General features: G+C 43.0%; 1 protein-coding gene across 3 annotated transcripts in view; it reads right to left on the reverse strand.

The window, feature by feature from the left end:
• Positions 1–9,634: 9,634 nt before the first annotated feature.
• Positions 9,635–15,395, reverse strand: part of ZBBX (zinc finger B-box domain containing) — a 106,150-nt gene continuing 100,389 nt past the window's right edge. For all 3 annotated transcript variants that reach the window (XM_039913274.1, XM_029067858.2, XM_039913275.1), the window contains 2 exons: positions 11,729–11,867; positions 9,635–9,896 (listed from right to left, as the gene is read on the reverse strand). In XM_039913274.1, the coding sequence (XP_039769208.1) occupies positions 9,785–9,896; positions 11,729–11,867 (251 nt within the window). In that variant the 3' untranslated portion in view covers positions 9,635–9,784. The remainder of the gene's footprint in view (positions 9,897–11,728; positions 11,868–15,395) is intronic.

Raw genomic sequence — 15,395 nt, forward strand, 5'->3', positions numbered from 1 at the left:
CACCCAGATTCTAGTTCATTCAATCATATTTATTGAGAGCTTACTGTGTGCAGAGCACTGTACTAAATACTTGAGCTAGTTCCAGCTCAGTATCTGGTCTGCTTTGTGACCTTGATTAAGTCACTTAATTTCTCTGTGCATCAGTTTTCTGGCCATTAAAATTGTGTGAAAATGTGTCTGCTTGTATGCAAATAAATGCATGTACTAAAGTATATGCAAGTGAATGATAATGTGACAAGTATGTGAATGACTAATAATAATTGTGGTGTTTAAGTGCTTATTATGTGCCAGGCACTGTACTAAGTGTGCTATCCAGTCCCTTTCCCACATAGAGCTCTCTGTCCTAATCCCCATTTTACAGATGAGGGAACTGAGGCACAGAGAAGTTAAGTGACTTGCTCAAGTTCACACAATAGACAAGTGGCAGAGCCAGGAATTTAACCCAGGTCCTTCTGATTCCTGGGCCCGTGCTCTGTTGATTATACCATGTTCCTCCTCAATAAATGCTTATAAATAAATGCTGGTTATGTCCATGTCTCTATCAGTAAATCAAGAGATAGTATTTATTGAACACCTATTATATGCAAAGTACCATATTGAATCCTTGGAAGAGTACAATAGAATTACAAGACAAGATCCTTCCATGACAGATAGGTGCATTTTACACTATGACACGTTAATTTGGTGAAATCCTTCAAGGTGATCTGATTAACCAACAGTTTATAGCAGATCCTGATTACTTTTCTTCATAGTTTAAATTACAGAGTCACCAGATCTTGCAACCAGGGGGAAATGCCAAGGAAGTGGAAGGCAGGACTTACCCTCCAGAGCTGATGCTACAGCAGGGACAGGGGAGAGGGTGCCTTTCTAGTGACGTGTGTGAATTGTGGGAGGAGGGAGTGAACCTGGGTTGGGGGGAGGGGCTGGTGGGGTTGTTCACTGCAATGAGATCTCTTGCCTGGAGCAGACCCTCACAGCAGGGGTAGAGGAGACTCCATCTCTGGCCTGTGGCCTACCCTGGAGCTGACCTCTGTCTGGACCTCTACAGCCTTCCCACAGAGGGGAAGAGCAGGGTGAAATCAATCAATCAAACTAATTGATTAATATCTCATCTTCATTTGTTAATAAAAGTTGAAATAATGTGCAAGAAATGAATAGGTGGGAATTAACAATGAGTTCATGATCTGTTGCATTTCAAAAGGTTAACATTATTTCTCTTAAAATTTACACAAATAATTTAAACGAGTTATTAACTGAAACTTAAAACTTGTGAATAAGGTCATATTTTTGTAGGTGATCTTATACACTTATGTGCCACTCATCTGCTTCCCTGTTTTTGTTGTTTCATTTTGGCCTCCATTTATTCTTGCTCTAGCCACTGTTACTTTTCCATTTGTGGCCATCTGGCTTCCTCATTAGATTGAAAGCTCCTGGAGGGCTGGGACAAGGCCTATTACCTCTACTGTACATTGTCAAGAACCACCTAGTACAGCTCTCTGAACACAGAAATGATGATGATGCTATCTATGATGGTGATAATGGTGGAGGTTTTCAGAGAGAACCATGGATGAGACTGGCTTCTGAGACTTCAGGACAGAGAACTTCAAGAAGTAACTGACTCTAGTGCCAGGAGATCGGCCGATTCCAGGGGTCTTCGTCCTCTCCCACCCCCAATCACGTTCTTGCTGCAGTAAGGAGTGCAACGATCATTCAGGTGGGCAGGGGTGCAACATGTACAAAGTGCACACTGAGGGTTTTTAAATGCAGGATGCATCATGGCCAAAGTGATCATAATGATAATGATAATGATAATGGCATTTGTTAAGTGCTTACTATGTGCCAAACACTGTTCTAAGTGTGGGGATAGATACAGGGTAATCAGATTGTCCCATGTGGGGCTCAGAGTTTTCATCCTCATTTTCCAGATTTGATAACTGAGGCACAGAGAAGTTAGTGGCTTGCCCAAGGTCACACAGCAGAGAGGTGGAAGAGCTGCGGTTAGAACCCACATCCTCTGACTCCCAAGCCCCTGCTCTTTCCACAGAGCCATTCTGCTTCCACAGTGCCAATGCTAAACCATAGAAGCACTAAGACACCACAGACGGTTCACTTGATAGCCACCATGGTCTTTGCCATCCATATGAACCAGCTATTCAGCAGGAGAGATCCCTGCTGAATCTGTCCATCTCTTGTAATGACCAAGTTACTCACTGATCACCTTCTCATTGGTGGTGTAACCCCAGCAGGCAGAACTGAGACGGGAACCCGGGTCTCTCAATGTCCTGAATGACACTCTTTCCACATACAGCAGAGCTACTGCCCACAGTTGGCACTCAATAAATCATGATGGTGATTTCTAGGATATGAAGATGATTTCCACTTGGTGAGCAATTCAGTGGTGTTACAGTCAATCTACTTAAAATGTAAACACAATGGTTATTTTCTTTTTTTTCCTTCACTATGGAATACATTTGCCTGGAAAGAGAAGAATTTTCATTTCCACAGAGTTCATCTACTCCTGCTGGTTATTCCCCAGCTAAAGCCATAATCCTGTTTGCCACATCATAATCATTTACATAGCAAACAATCAGGATGTTACTAACAAAGAATCATGACTTCAGGTGGGGGATAAGCAGTAGGAGCAAATGAACTCAATGGAAATGAAGATGGTTTAAATGCAAATCAGACTAGTAATGAATGTGATTAGTAGAAATATAGCAAAACAGAATGTCAAACACGGTCATTTCTTTCACATAAATGACATATTTAAACCCTTCAAAGACTTATGTAAACTCTAATGCTTTTTGATTCATCCCCAAACTCTAAATGATCTTGTAAATGGTTTCTACAGTTCATTCAATAGTATTTATTGAGCACTTACTATGTGCAGAGCACTGTACTAAGCGCTTGGGATGAACAAGTTGGCAACAGATAGAGACAGTCCCTGCTGTTTGACGGACTTACAGTCTAATCGGGGGAGATGGACAGACAAGAACAATGGCAATAAATAGAGTCAAGGGGAAAAACATCTCGTAAAAACAATGGCAACTAAATAGAATCAAGGTGATGTACAATTCATTAACAAAATAAATAGGGCAATGGAAAATATACAGTTGAGCGGACGAGTACAGTGCTGTGGGGAAGGGAAAGGAGAGGTGGAGGAGCAGAGGGAAAAGGGGAAAAAGAGGGTTTAGCTGCAGAGAGGTAAAGCGGGGGTGGCAGAGGGAGTAGAGGGAGAAGAGGAGCTCAGTCTGGGAAGGCCTCTTGGAGGAGGTGAGTTTTAAGTAGGGTTTTGAAGAGGGGAAGAGAATCAGTTTGGCGGAGGTGAGGAGGGCGTTCCAGGACCACGGGAGGACATGGCCCACGGGTCGACGGCGGGATAGGCGAGACCGAGGGACGGTGAGGAGGTGGGCGGCGGAGGAGCAGAGCGTGCGGGGTGGGTGGTAGAAAGAGAGAATAGAGGAGAGGTAGGAAGGGGCAAGATGATGGAGAGCCTTGAAGCCTAGAGTGAGGAGTTTTTGTTTGGAGCGGAGGTTGATAGGCAACCACTGGAGTTGTTTAAGAAGGGGAGTGACATGCCCAGATCGTTTCTGCAGGAAGATGAGCCGGGCAGCGGAGTGAAGAATAGACTGGAGCGGGGCGAGAGAGGAGGAAGGGAGGTCAGAGAGAAGGCTGACACAGTAGTCTAGCCGGGATATAACGAGAGCCTGTAGCAGTAAGGTAGCTGTTTGGGTGGAGAGGAAAGGGCGGATCTTGGCGATATTGTTGTTGTTGTTGTTGGCGATACAGTTGTTCAGGAAGGTGAAACGGGGTGAAGTAGAAAGGAGCGTGGGCAGAGCTTTCTGGACTCCTGTAGTCAGAGGTCTGTTGAGCACAGCTCCCCTGAAGCGAAAGGCTTTAAAATGAAAGAACCCCTATAAAATCTTGCAGACAAAGGCTCTAACCCTATTCAATTTATATTTCCCTGTCAAAAAGTCATCAGAGGGATATTTCTGAATATCTGAAATACATGAAATGTAGGGACTATATCTAAAGTAAAAGGCGAAACCCCCTTCACATCCATGATGTGTTCTCAAAATCAAGGATGGAGTTTGAATGGCTATTCCATGGGGCATATTTTCCCTTAAAATTACATTGAATTAGATGGGTTCCATTCCAGAACCAGCCCCAATAAGACAACCAGGGCTTACAGGTAAATGTGAATTACAGTGTCAATCTCTCTATTATGCTATTATGCCTGCCTACTTGTTTTGTTTTGTTGCTTGTCTCCCCCTCTATCCATTAGGCAAATTGTTTCTATTGCATTATCTAGTCTTTTTCCTCTCTGACTACACTCCAATTTTCACAGACATGTTCTTTGTTCTCATCTCTGTGGTAGCCAACTTCTTGCTCACACTTTCCCTTCTGCATAGAAAGCCCTCCCAGACTCTGAGCCTGTCTTCCAGACTCTGAGCACATTGTTGGATAAGGATTGTCTCTATCTGTTGCTGAATTGTTCTTTCCAAGCATTTAGTATAGTTCTGTGCACACAGGAAGCGCTCAATAATTACAATTTAATGAATGAATCTCTCCCCTATGGCCCTTTCCCATCACTTAATCTCCTCCTCTGGGACACTGTCCTGTCATGAACATGTAGTAGAGATGGGATTCTGGAGAGGTGGGAGGCTGGAAACCTAGCAAGGAGGCTAGTTTTGGAAAAGAGATGGCTATGTCCAAGGCATGGACATACAGATTATCCAGACACTCAATTCCCTGGAGGTTTGGTCCCAAACCATCTTTGGAAATTATAATTCTACTCAATAAGCATATGTCACTTTATGTAGTGCTCTGTGCCTATTAAATTCTTTTATTTCCAAACCCTTTTCTCTTACTCTCTTAATAAGTGGCATATCACCATTCATCTTTTCAAGTTAAGAAAAGTAATATAATTTGACAATCTGTGACACTAGAGAATCTAAAAAGTATGTTAAAAACCTTTTTTGCCTTTCACTAAATCCCCTTTAATGTTGCTGATTTGACAGCTGACCCAAACATTTTACAAATAATGGCTATATAAAGTGCACACACAAGGATAGTATTTCTTTATAAAACCCAGCTTCCTTCTTAGCAGCCTTCCTGCTCTCCTGTACCCCAAACCAACCCCCTGCCCCCTCCCAGTCCCCCCACCCCATATCCCAATACAGATCTACCTCACAATACTGCAAAGTTTTGTTTCTTGAAAATATGGCTATATTATGGATGACAATGGAATGGTGTTTTTACCATAGGTTTACAGACTGTAAATTGCGATCCATTCCAAACACTCCAAAAATATAAGAAAATCTTGTGTGTAGTGATAGCATTAGTAATAGTAGAGCACTCTACTAAGCACCAGGAAGGAGTATAGTAGTGAGAACTCATTCAGTCATATTTACTGAGCATTTACTGTGTGCAGAGCACTGTACTAAGTGCTTGGGAAGAGAAGCAGCGTGGCTCAGTGGCAAGAGCCTGGGCTTGGGAGTCAGAGGTCATGGGTACGAATCCCGGCTCCGCCATTTGTCAGCTGGGTGACTGTGGGTAAATCACTTCACTTCTCTGTGCCTCATTTTCCTCATCTGTAAAATGGGGATCAACTGTGAGCCTCATGTGGGACAACCTGATTACCCTGTATCTCCCCCAGCACTTAGAAGAGTGCTTGGCACATAGTAAATGCTTAACAAATACCAACATTATCATTATTATTATTATTGGGAGAGTACAATACAACAAGATATGCTCCTTGCTCCTCAAAAGGTTCAGGTATATTTTCACATTAAGCATCTCTAAATGATTTGCTAATCATTGCTAAAGTATTTCACGACATAACACAACAACACAAAATAATGGAACAGTTGTGAGTCTTTGCTTGCAATTGGAAAAGTAAAAGGTTGATCTGCTGAAGGGGCTAGTGATTTTTAACCTTTCAGATTTTTAGTATTTTGTTCAACAAAGAGTGAACAACAGCCTTCTTTATGTCTTCATAAAGTACCTTGTAGTGAAACAAAACCTCTGAATCCCTTTTCCATCTCTCCTCTCTCTCCGTATCTCCTCTCTCTCAAATACTTTTATAGAATTCATCTGCTTCCATTAAAATTGACACCAAACACCTTAATCCCAAATTCTTAGCTGGTGATGGAGAGACAATAAATTCATCTGTTTTAACCTTTTGTAATGAATCAATCAATGATATTGATCGAGTGCCTACTGGGTGCAAGGCACTGTATTCTGGAAATTACACTACAACAAAGTTGGTCAATGTAATCCCCGCCCACAAACAGCTTACAGTCTACAAATGGAGACGTGCATTAGGGATAGGGGAAATCGAGTATTAGAGTGTGCTCTGCCACACTCAATAAATACGATTGAATGAAATATGATTGAATTTAAATGAGCATTGTGACCCTGTGAGTAGCAAAGTGCTTAAGGGGTAGAAAGCCACATTCATAGTCGATAGTAAGCGGAGATAGGAGAAAATAAGGGCTTAGTTTAGGAAGGCCTCTTTAAAGAGATGTGATTTTAGGAGGGTTTTGAAGGTAGGGAGAGCAGTGGACTGTTGGATATGAAGTGAGAGGTAGATCCAGGCTCAAGGGAGAATGTGGACGAGGAGACGGTGGAGAGACGGACGAGATCGAGATACAGAGAGTAGGTCGGTGTTAGAGGAGTGAAGTGTGTGGGTGGGGTATGCAGTAAAAGATCAGGAAGGTCAAGTAGCAGGGAGAGAGCTTGATTGAGTGCCTAAAAGCCGACAGAAAGGAGTTTCTCTTTGATGCATAGGTGGATAGGCAACCATTTGGAGGTTTTTGAGGAGTGGGGAGATATGGGTTGAAAGATTTTTCAGAAATACTACTCAGGCAGCAGAGGGAAGTATGAACAGGAGAGGGGAGAGTCGGGACACAGGGAGGTCAGTGAGAAGGCTGATTCAGTAGTGGAGGCGGGAAATGATGAATGCTTGAATCACACTGTAGTAATTGTTTAGAGAGGAAAGGGTGGGTCCTAGAGATGTTGTGAAGGTAGAAAAGGCAAAGTTTCATTACAGGTTGGAAGGGTGGGTTGGATAAGAGAGGTAAGTCAAGGATAAGACCAAAGTTACAGACTTATGAGACAGTTCTATTTTAGACATGTTCAGTTGGAGGTCTCAGGTGGGACATCCAAGTAGAGATGTAATGAATGCAGGAAGAAATCAATCAATCATACAATTAATTGAGCACTTTACTATGTCACACTGCATTTCTGAGGTGTTAAGCAAACAATATTGACTATATTCCTTGGTTATTCATTCAATTGTATTTATTGAGCGCTTACTATATGAAGAGCACTGGACTAAGCACTTGGAATGTACAATTCGGCAAGAGATAGAGTCAATCCCTGTCCAATGATGGGCTCACAGTCTAAACGGGGGAGACAGCAAAGCAAAACAGAACAAAACAAAAACAACATCATCAAGATAAATAGAATCAAGGGGATGTACAACTCCTTATTATTTTTAGGGTAATAAATAATATATACAAATGAGCACAGTGCTGAGGGAAGGGGAAAGGGGAAGAAGGAGGAGCAGAGGGCGGGCAGGAGGGGAGGGGAAGCAGAGGGAAAGGGGAGCTCAGTCTGGGAAGGCTTCTTGGAGGAGGTGAGCTCTCAGTATGGCTTTGAAGAGGGGAAGAGAGTTAGTTTGGTGGACGTGAGGAGGGAGGACATTCCAGGACAGTGGTAGGATGTGGGCCAGGGGTCGACAGCAGGATAGCCGTGAATGGGGGACGATGAGGAGGTTAGCGGTAGAGGAGCAGAGTGTATTGGGTGGGCAGTAGAAAGAGAGAAGGGAGGTGAGGTAGGAGGGGGCAAAGGGATGGAAAGCTTTGAAGCCAAGAGTGAGGAGTTTTTGTTTCGTGTGGAGGTTGATAGTCAACCACTGAAGGTTTTTGAGGAGGGCAGTGACATGCCCAGAGCATTTCTGTAGGAAGATGATCCAGGCAGTGGAATGAAGACTAGACTGGAGTGGGGAGAGACAGGAGGAAAGGAGATCAGAGACAAGGCTGACACAATAATCCAGCCGGGATACTATGATAGCTTGTACCAGCATGATAGCCGTCTGGACGGAGAGGAAAGGGCGTATCTTGGCAATATTGTAAAGGTGAGACCGGCAGGTGATGGTGATGGATTGGATGTGTGGGGTGAATGAGAGAGCTGAGTCAAAGACGACACCGAGGTTGGGGGCCTGTGAGATGGGAAGGATGGTCATACCATCCATAGGGACAGGGAAGTCAGGGAGAGGACAGGGTTTGGGAAGGAAGATAAGGACCTCAGTCTTAGACATGTTGAGTTTTAGGTGGCAGGCAGACATCCAGGTGGAGATGTTCTGGAGGCAGCAGGAGACACAAGCCTGGAGGGAGGAGGAGAGAACAGGGGAGGAGATATAGATTTGGGTATCCTCTGCATAGGGATGATAGTTGAAGCCATGGGAGTGAATGAGTTCGCCAAGGGAGTGAGTATAGATGGAGAACAAGAGGGTCAAGAACTGACCCTTGAGGAACACCTACAGTTAGTGGATGGGAGCGGGAGGAGGAGCCCACGAAGGAGACCAAGAATGAACAGTCAGAAATATAAGAAGAAAACCAGGAGAGGACGGAGTTCATGAAGCCAAGGTGAGATAAAGTGTGGAGGAGAAGGGGATGGTCGACAGTGTCAAAGGCAACTGAGAGGTTGAGGAGGATTAGGATAGAGTAGGAGCCATTGGATTTGGCAAGAAGAAGGTCATGGGTGACCTTTGAGAGAGCAGTCTCGGTAGAGTGGAGGGGAGGGAAGTCAGATTGGAAGGGGTCCACGAGAGAGTTGGAGTTGAGGAATTCAAGGCAGTGAATGTAGACGACTCCTTCTAGGAGTTTGGAAAGGAAGGGTAGGAGGGAGATAAGATGATAGCTGGAAGGGTAAGTGGGGTCAAGGAAGGTTTTTTTTTTAGGATGGGGGAGACATGGGCATGTTTGAAGGCAGAGGGGAAGAAGGTATTGGAGAGTGAGTGGTTGAACATAGAAGTTAAGGAGGGGAGGAGGGAAAGGGTGCTAGTTTTTATAAGGTGAGCAGGAATGTTGGTATTTGGTAAGCGTTTACTATGTGCAGAGCACTGTTCTAAGCGCTGAGGTAGACACAAGGGAATCAGGTTGTCCCACGTGGGGCTCACAAGGAATGGGGTCCGAAGCACAGATTGAGGGGGTGGCACTTGCGAGGAAGGAGGAGATCTCCTCTGAGGATATTGCAGGGAAGGATGGGAAAATAGAGGAGAGGGTTGGGAGCTTGGGGGATGGAGAAGGGGGAGGGGTGACTTTGGGGATGTCATTATGGAGTGGCTAGAATATGGGATAAGTTATCAAGCCATTACAATTGCGTCTTTAGGTTGTATATATCTTGGGGTGGCTATAACCCAGGCTTTCTGTGAATGAAGCAGAAGGTGATTTCTTTGCCAAGCACATTATCAACATGGGAATCTCCAAATTAATATTCCTATTATGGGAAAAAATGGCAGCACAAGCTATTTCAAAGACAGGGCCACCAGCTTCCCAAATTTCCTTCTCTTACTGATATGTTTTGACAAACCAATTCCACATTTGGGATAAAAATATTTTAGAAATAATATTTTCACTAATCTTTATTATTAAGAAACCCTGGAAATAGCATAGACATTATGCATTGAAATTCTGAAGGCAATTAGCCACTCAACGGCCATTTAAGTCTGTACAAATAGACAAAAATCAAACATTTATAACTACTTTCCTCGTAGTCAGTGGAGTCCCATGACTTGTTGCTTATCCTCTAGTAATTCTTCATCATCATCTTTGTCGCTTTCCGGAGATGACAGCAAGGTAGGAGACTCATTTTTTTCTCCAAGGTAACTGGAATTTATCAGTAATACATAAGGAAGAGTAGGTGTTATGTTAGGTATCTTGTGGGTGGGGAACATATCTTGTGTTTCTGTTGTACATCCCAAGATCTTAATACATTGGCTTTCTCAATCAAGCCCTTTCCCTGGTCTGGGAATCCATTTCTCTTCAAATCCAACAGTTTGTCTCTGTTCCTAATACCAAACCATTTCTGAAATCACCTCTCCTCCAGGATGTCCAATTAAATTATTTTCTTCCCAGGTCTTACGCCCCAAACTACCCCTTTGGCACTTCGGCACTGTTTTTGTAAGGAACACAATGGAAGGAACTTCTTGAAAGGAACTCTATGATCTCTTAGTTCTTATTTCAGGAAACTTCTCAGTGCTTCTGTGGCCCTTGAAGATGGTAGAAGCAGGAGATTTTACTAGGGAGGGCTGGGGTCAGAGAAGTGATTTCTGATTTGAAGTTAGAGCTTGTGAGGTCCTTGAGAGCAGGGATCATGTCATTATTATCATTATTATTATTATTGTTATTATGGTATTTGTTAAACACTATGTGTAAAGCATTGAGATATATACAAATTAATCAGGTTGGACACAGTCTCTTTCCCACATAGGTCTCTGCAATGCATCTGGGAGATGATCCATTCAACAGTGTAGTATTGATTGGAGTGGGGTGAGGTAGGAGGAGACCAGTGAGGAAGATGGGTGTGGAATACGACTGGAGTTGTCCAGTCAGGAACAACCATATTATGCAGACACTCAATTTCCTAGAAGCAGCATGGTCTAGTGAATAGAGCATGGGCCTGAGAGTCAGAAGGACCTGGGTTCTAGTCTCAACTCTACCACTTGTCTGCTGTGTGACTGTGGGTGAGTTGCTTAACTTCTCTTCTGTCTGAGTTATCTGGAAAATGGGACTTAAAACTATGAGCCCCATGAGGGACAGGGACTGGGTCCAACCCAATTTGCCTGTGGTCATTTATTCATTCATTCAGTGGTATTTATTGAGCACTTACTGTGAGAAAGCACTATATTAAGCATTTGGGAGAGTACAGTATAGCAGTGAACAGACACATTCTCTCTGCTCACAACAAGCAGCGTGCAGCGTGGCTCAGTGGAAAGAGTACGGGCTTGGGAGTCAGAGGTCATGAGTTCGAATCCCGGCTCTGCCACTCGTCAGCTGTGTGACTGTGGGCGAGTCACTTCACTTCTCTGTGCCTCAGTTCCCTCATCTGTAAAATGGGGATTAACTGTGAGCCTCACGTGGGACGACCCGATGACCCTGTATCTCCCCCAGCGCTTAGAACAGTGTTCGGCACATAGTAAGCGCTTAACAAATACCAACATTATTAACAAGCTTACAGCCACACCAGGACTTAGTGCAGTGACTGGCACATAGTAAGCGCTCAACAAATGCCACTATTGTTGTCGTTGTTGTTGGGGAGGATGATCCCAAGTCATCTATAAAAATTATACTTTGAGTCAATAACCATACAAGCCACTCTAGTCAATGCAATACTCTGCCAACTAACTTCTTTTATTCCAAACATTTTTCTCTTACTCTCTTTTAATGTGGCATATCTCGATTCATCTTTTCAAGTTGAGAGATAGAGCCAATGACATTAGATAACCTCAAGAAATATGTTAAGAACTTTCTTTGCCTTTTACTAAATCCCCTCTAATGCTGTAGGTCAGACAGCCGACCCAAACATTTTACAAATAATGGCTCTATAAAGTGCATGCGTGAGGAAAGTATTTCTTTATAAAGCCCAGGCAAATAGGTGAGTATGTCAAAAATTTCACTATGCACCCTTTTTTAAACATAATCAGCGGGTTTTAACTTACCTCGGAGTGTCAACTCTACAGGGGTCTTTTATTCCTGACGTTATATGGACATCTGTAACAGTCTTACTCATCTTCTCTAACTGGATGTTGAAGGCTGATATCTCTTCGTAGGGTAAGCTGTAAAGTTCTCCCAGGGGATCTGAAATATTTAATTTTAGACTCTGTCACTGGTGATCAATGAACACACACATATGTAGCTGAGAATTCCCAAAGGGTAGCAACCGGCCTCCAGAATGTCAATAGAGAAGACCTTTGAAATATCAGGGATGGTGTAGTGCTGGGATTTCATTGCATAGGAAGTCACTAGCTCCCTTCAACTCAATTATAGTGTGAGACTCTACTGTTCAAGATCTATTTTCTATTATTAAGAGGGGCTCCTCCAGAGTATGAAGAGAATAAAGGCTGCCCACCCCTCCCTCCCAGATACCCCCACACTCCAAAGGTGCCAAGCAGGAGGACAGACCATTTGGGCACACAGCAGCAGATCACAATTTCCAAACAATCAACACTCTTTGCAGTTCAGAGTTGCTCAAAAGTGCACAGCTGTTGGATGCAAAGCTGCTGAAACTATGCAGTCAGTCAGTCAGTCAATCGTACTTACTCAGTGCATACTGTGTGCAGGACACTGTTCTAAGTGCTTGGTAGAGTACAATAGAACAGACACATTTCCTGCCCAAAGCAAGCTTACAGTCTAGTAGTACATGGCATCCCCTCAATAAAATCCAACCAGTTCTGCTCTCCCCAGTCATACCCTCTGTTCTATGCTATATAATTTCCTCTCCTTTAACTTTAAACTCTTTGATAAATAATTCTCTCCAAAAACCTATTTGAGGGCAGTTACAGAACATTATTCCCCACATTCTTCATAAATGGAAAATTCTCAGAGGTGCAACTAAACTATTTCATTTTTATGGATAACTGCTGCAAATTAAATTTAATACAAATTTTATAAACTAAAATCAAAGCACATATGAAAGTATGAAGGGTCAAGTTATTGCAAATAATGAGTATGGTGACAATAATAATAATAGTGATGATGATAATTCTTAATCATAATGTGCCAGTTGATTTGCCAAATCTATTACATCCTAAGGTCTTGGGGGCAGTTACTGTACCTACCAACTCTATTATATTGTACTCTCCCAAGTACTTAGCACAGTGCTCTGCACACATTAAGCACTCAATCCATAACTGATTGATTGATTGATTGCTAGGGTAGATAGAATGCAATCATGTCACATACAGTCCCAGATCCTGTGTCAGTAATTTATTTATAATAACATCTGTCTCCCTCTCTAAACTGCAAGTTCACTGTGGGCAGGGACTGTCTCTGTTATATTGTTATAGTGTACTCCCAAGCACATAGTATGGATCTGAAAGCTGGACAGTGAAAAAAACAGGATAGAAAGAACATCAATTATTTTGAAATGCGGTGTTGGAGAAGACTTTCGTGAATAGAATGGGCTGCCCAAAAAAACAAAACAAAAATGGATTTTGGAGCAAATTAAACCAAAGTGGTTCTTGGAAGGCCAAATGACTCGACTTAGATTAGCATATTTTGGACACATAATCAGGAGGACCAATTCTCTGGAGAAGACACTAATGCTAGAAGTCTAGGGAAAACATGGAAGAGGCGGATGGATAGAGACCATAACAACAATAATGGAAGAACCATTAGAAAGGTTACAGATTATGGCAGAGGCAGGACATTCTGAAGAAAGTATATCCATGGAGTCGCTATGAATCAGAGATGACTCGACAGAACTTAATAATAATAAAGCATGTGGTACAGTGTTCTACACACAGTAAGCCCTCAATAAATATGGTTGATTGACTGACCTACATGTAGCTCACAGTCTGAGGAAGAGAGAGGGACAACAGATATTTAATACCATTTTATGTATGAGGAAACTGACACATAACAGGTGACTTTGATTATTGATTGACTGACTTAACGTCACACAGCAGGAAAGTGGTGTATCTGGGCTTAGATCCCATGTCAGTCAGTCAATTGTATTTACTGAGTGCTTGCTGTGTGCAGAGCACTATACTAATCATTGGTGAGAGTTCAAAACAAGGACACATTCCCTGCCAACAACGAATTTACATTCTAGAGGACTTTATCCTGACAGTCTCCAGTCCTGTGCTCTCTCCCCTAGGCCGTACTGCTTCTCTAGTTCAACTACGATTCCCATAAGTAGGTTCGCAATTGTGGTGCCTCACTAGTGACTGTGTGTGATCCTGTGAACAACAACAAGGAAGAGACTGGTGAAGGCATTGATGGGCTCTAGTTGAGGTAGATGGTTGCAGGCCTTTGGGGTCGGTGCATGGAGGGAGGCAAAGCTTTCTCTCCCTTCTACCCAGTAACGGTCCTGAACCAACGGGATTGCCAAGGAGAGCTCCAGCTGCGACACCTAAGCCAGATAAGAGGTGCTCATTTTGAATCGTGAGGGGGTATGCAGACAAAGGACAACCTGGAGGCAGCACAGAGGCACCTTGAGATGCAGAGAGAAGCAAGCTTTGGAGCAGCAGAAGCATCAGAAGGCAGCAGTACTTGGAAGCAGAAAGAAGCATCGGCAGAACGGGCTCCTTTGACCACAGACTGGTATTGGACCCTTGATGGAGTGGAGTGAGTTCGTGTGTATATGTGTCACTCCCTTGCATGCTGGTAAAACTAAGTAAAATACTCTCCACAATAATCTTGGTGATCAGAGGTGTGGTTTGACTTCTATTTTGGATCACTGAGGCTTCCCCGGTCCATGAAGGTCCTGGTTGATGCGAACCAGGGCCTCAAGATAAAAATTTCCTGAGTCCTAAGGATATCAATATGAGCTGTTTGGAAATTAGATACTGCACCCAATGGATTGCAATCATCAGGGTAAAAAGGGGACAAAGAAAAAAGCCTTCAGAGGCCAAACTTGGGCTTACAGGTCGGGTTGAATGGTACATTTGATTATTACATGGCTTACCGCCAACCCAATCAGTCAGCGGCACTGCAGGAAGCTCATTCTGAATGCACGTTCGGGTTTGAGTACATTATGGGATGCTTTTCTGTATTGCTGTGTAGCACCGTGAAGGAAAACGTGAAGATATCATATTTCTTTTGTAAAAAGCATAGAGAAATAAAATGGCTTGTGAAGTTTAGTCACAATATGTCACTGCTGGAGCAAGGAAAATATCTCAAGAATACTGTCCTAGAATTCGTGTCAGAGAATCATGAATCTGGAAGGGACTCTAAAATGTCTAAAATGTCTCCTGATCTGGGTCTCTGTCTCAACACTCAAAAGACACATGGCTGTCCACTGCAAACTCTAATTCAGTGTTCGAGCCCTGCTGCACTGACTGGGGTCAAATTATTTTTAAATCCCATTTCATCAGAGAAAACTGTCATTTTACTGCTTATTTGCTCAGCCATTTATCTATATGTGGAAGCTTTTAGATGCTTTAATGCACTGCAGGGGTTGAACAATTATAATAATTTTTCACTGGCTTCCAGCAGACCCTTCTCAATTGTAAAGAAGAATCCCCTCAGGAAAAACAGATCTTTTACAATGAAATTAATCAAAAATGTGAATTCTTTAAATTATATTACTGCCTAGATTTTACATGATAAAACGAGCTGTTCTGAAATGAACCTCATCTCTGTGAATCATGACCATTGAAAACA

Source organism: Ornithorhynchus anatinus, chromosome 1, assembly GCF_004115215.2.
Source record: "Ornithorhynchus anatinus isolate Pmale09 chromosome 1, mOrnAna1.pri.v4, whole genome shotgun sequence".
NCBI classification, from domain to species: domain Eukaryota; kingdom Metazoa; phylum Chordata; class Mammalia; order Monotremata; family Ornithorhynchidae; genus Ornithorhynchus; species Ornithorhynchus anatinus.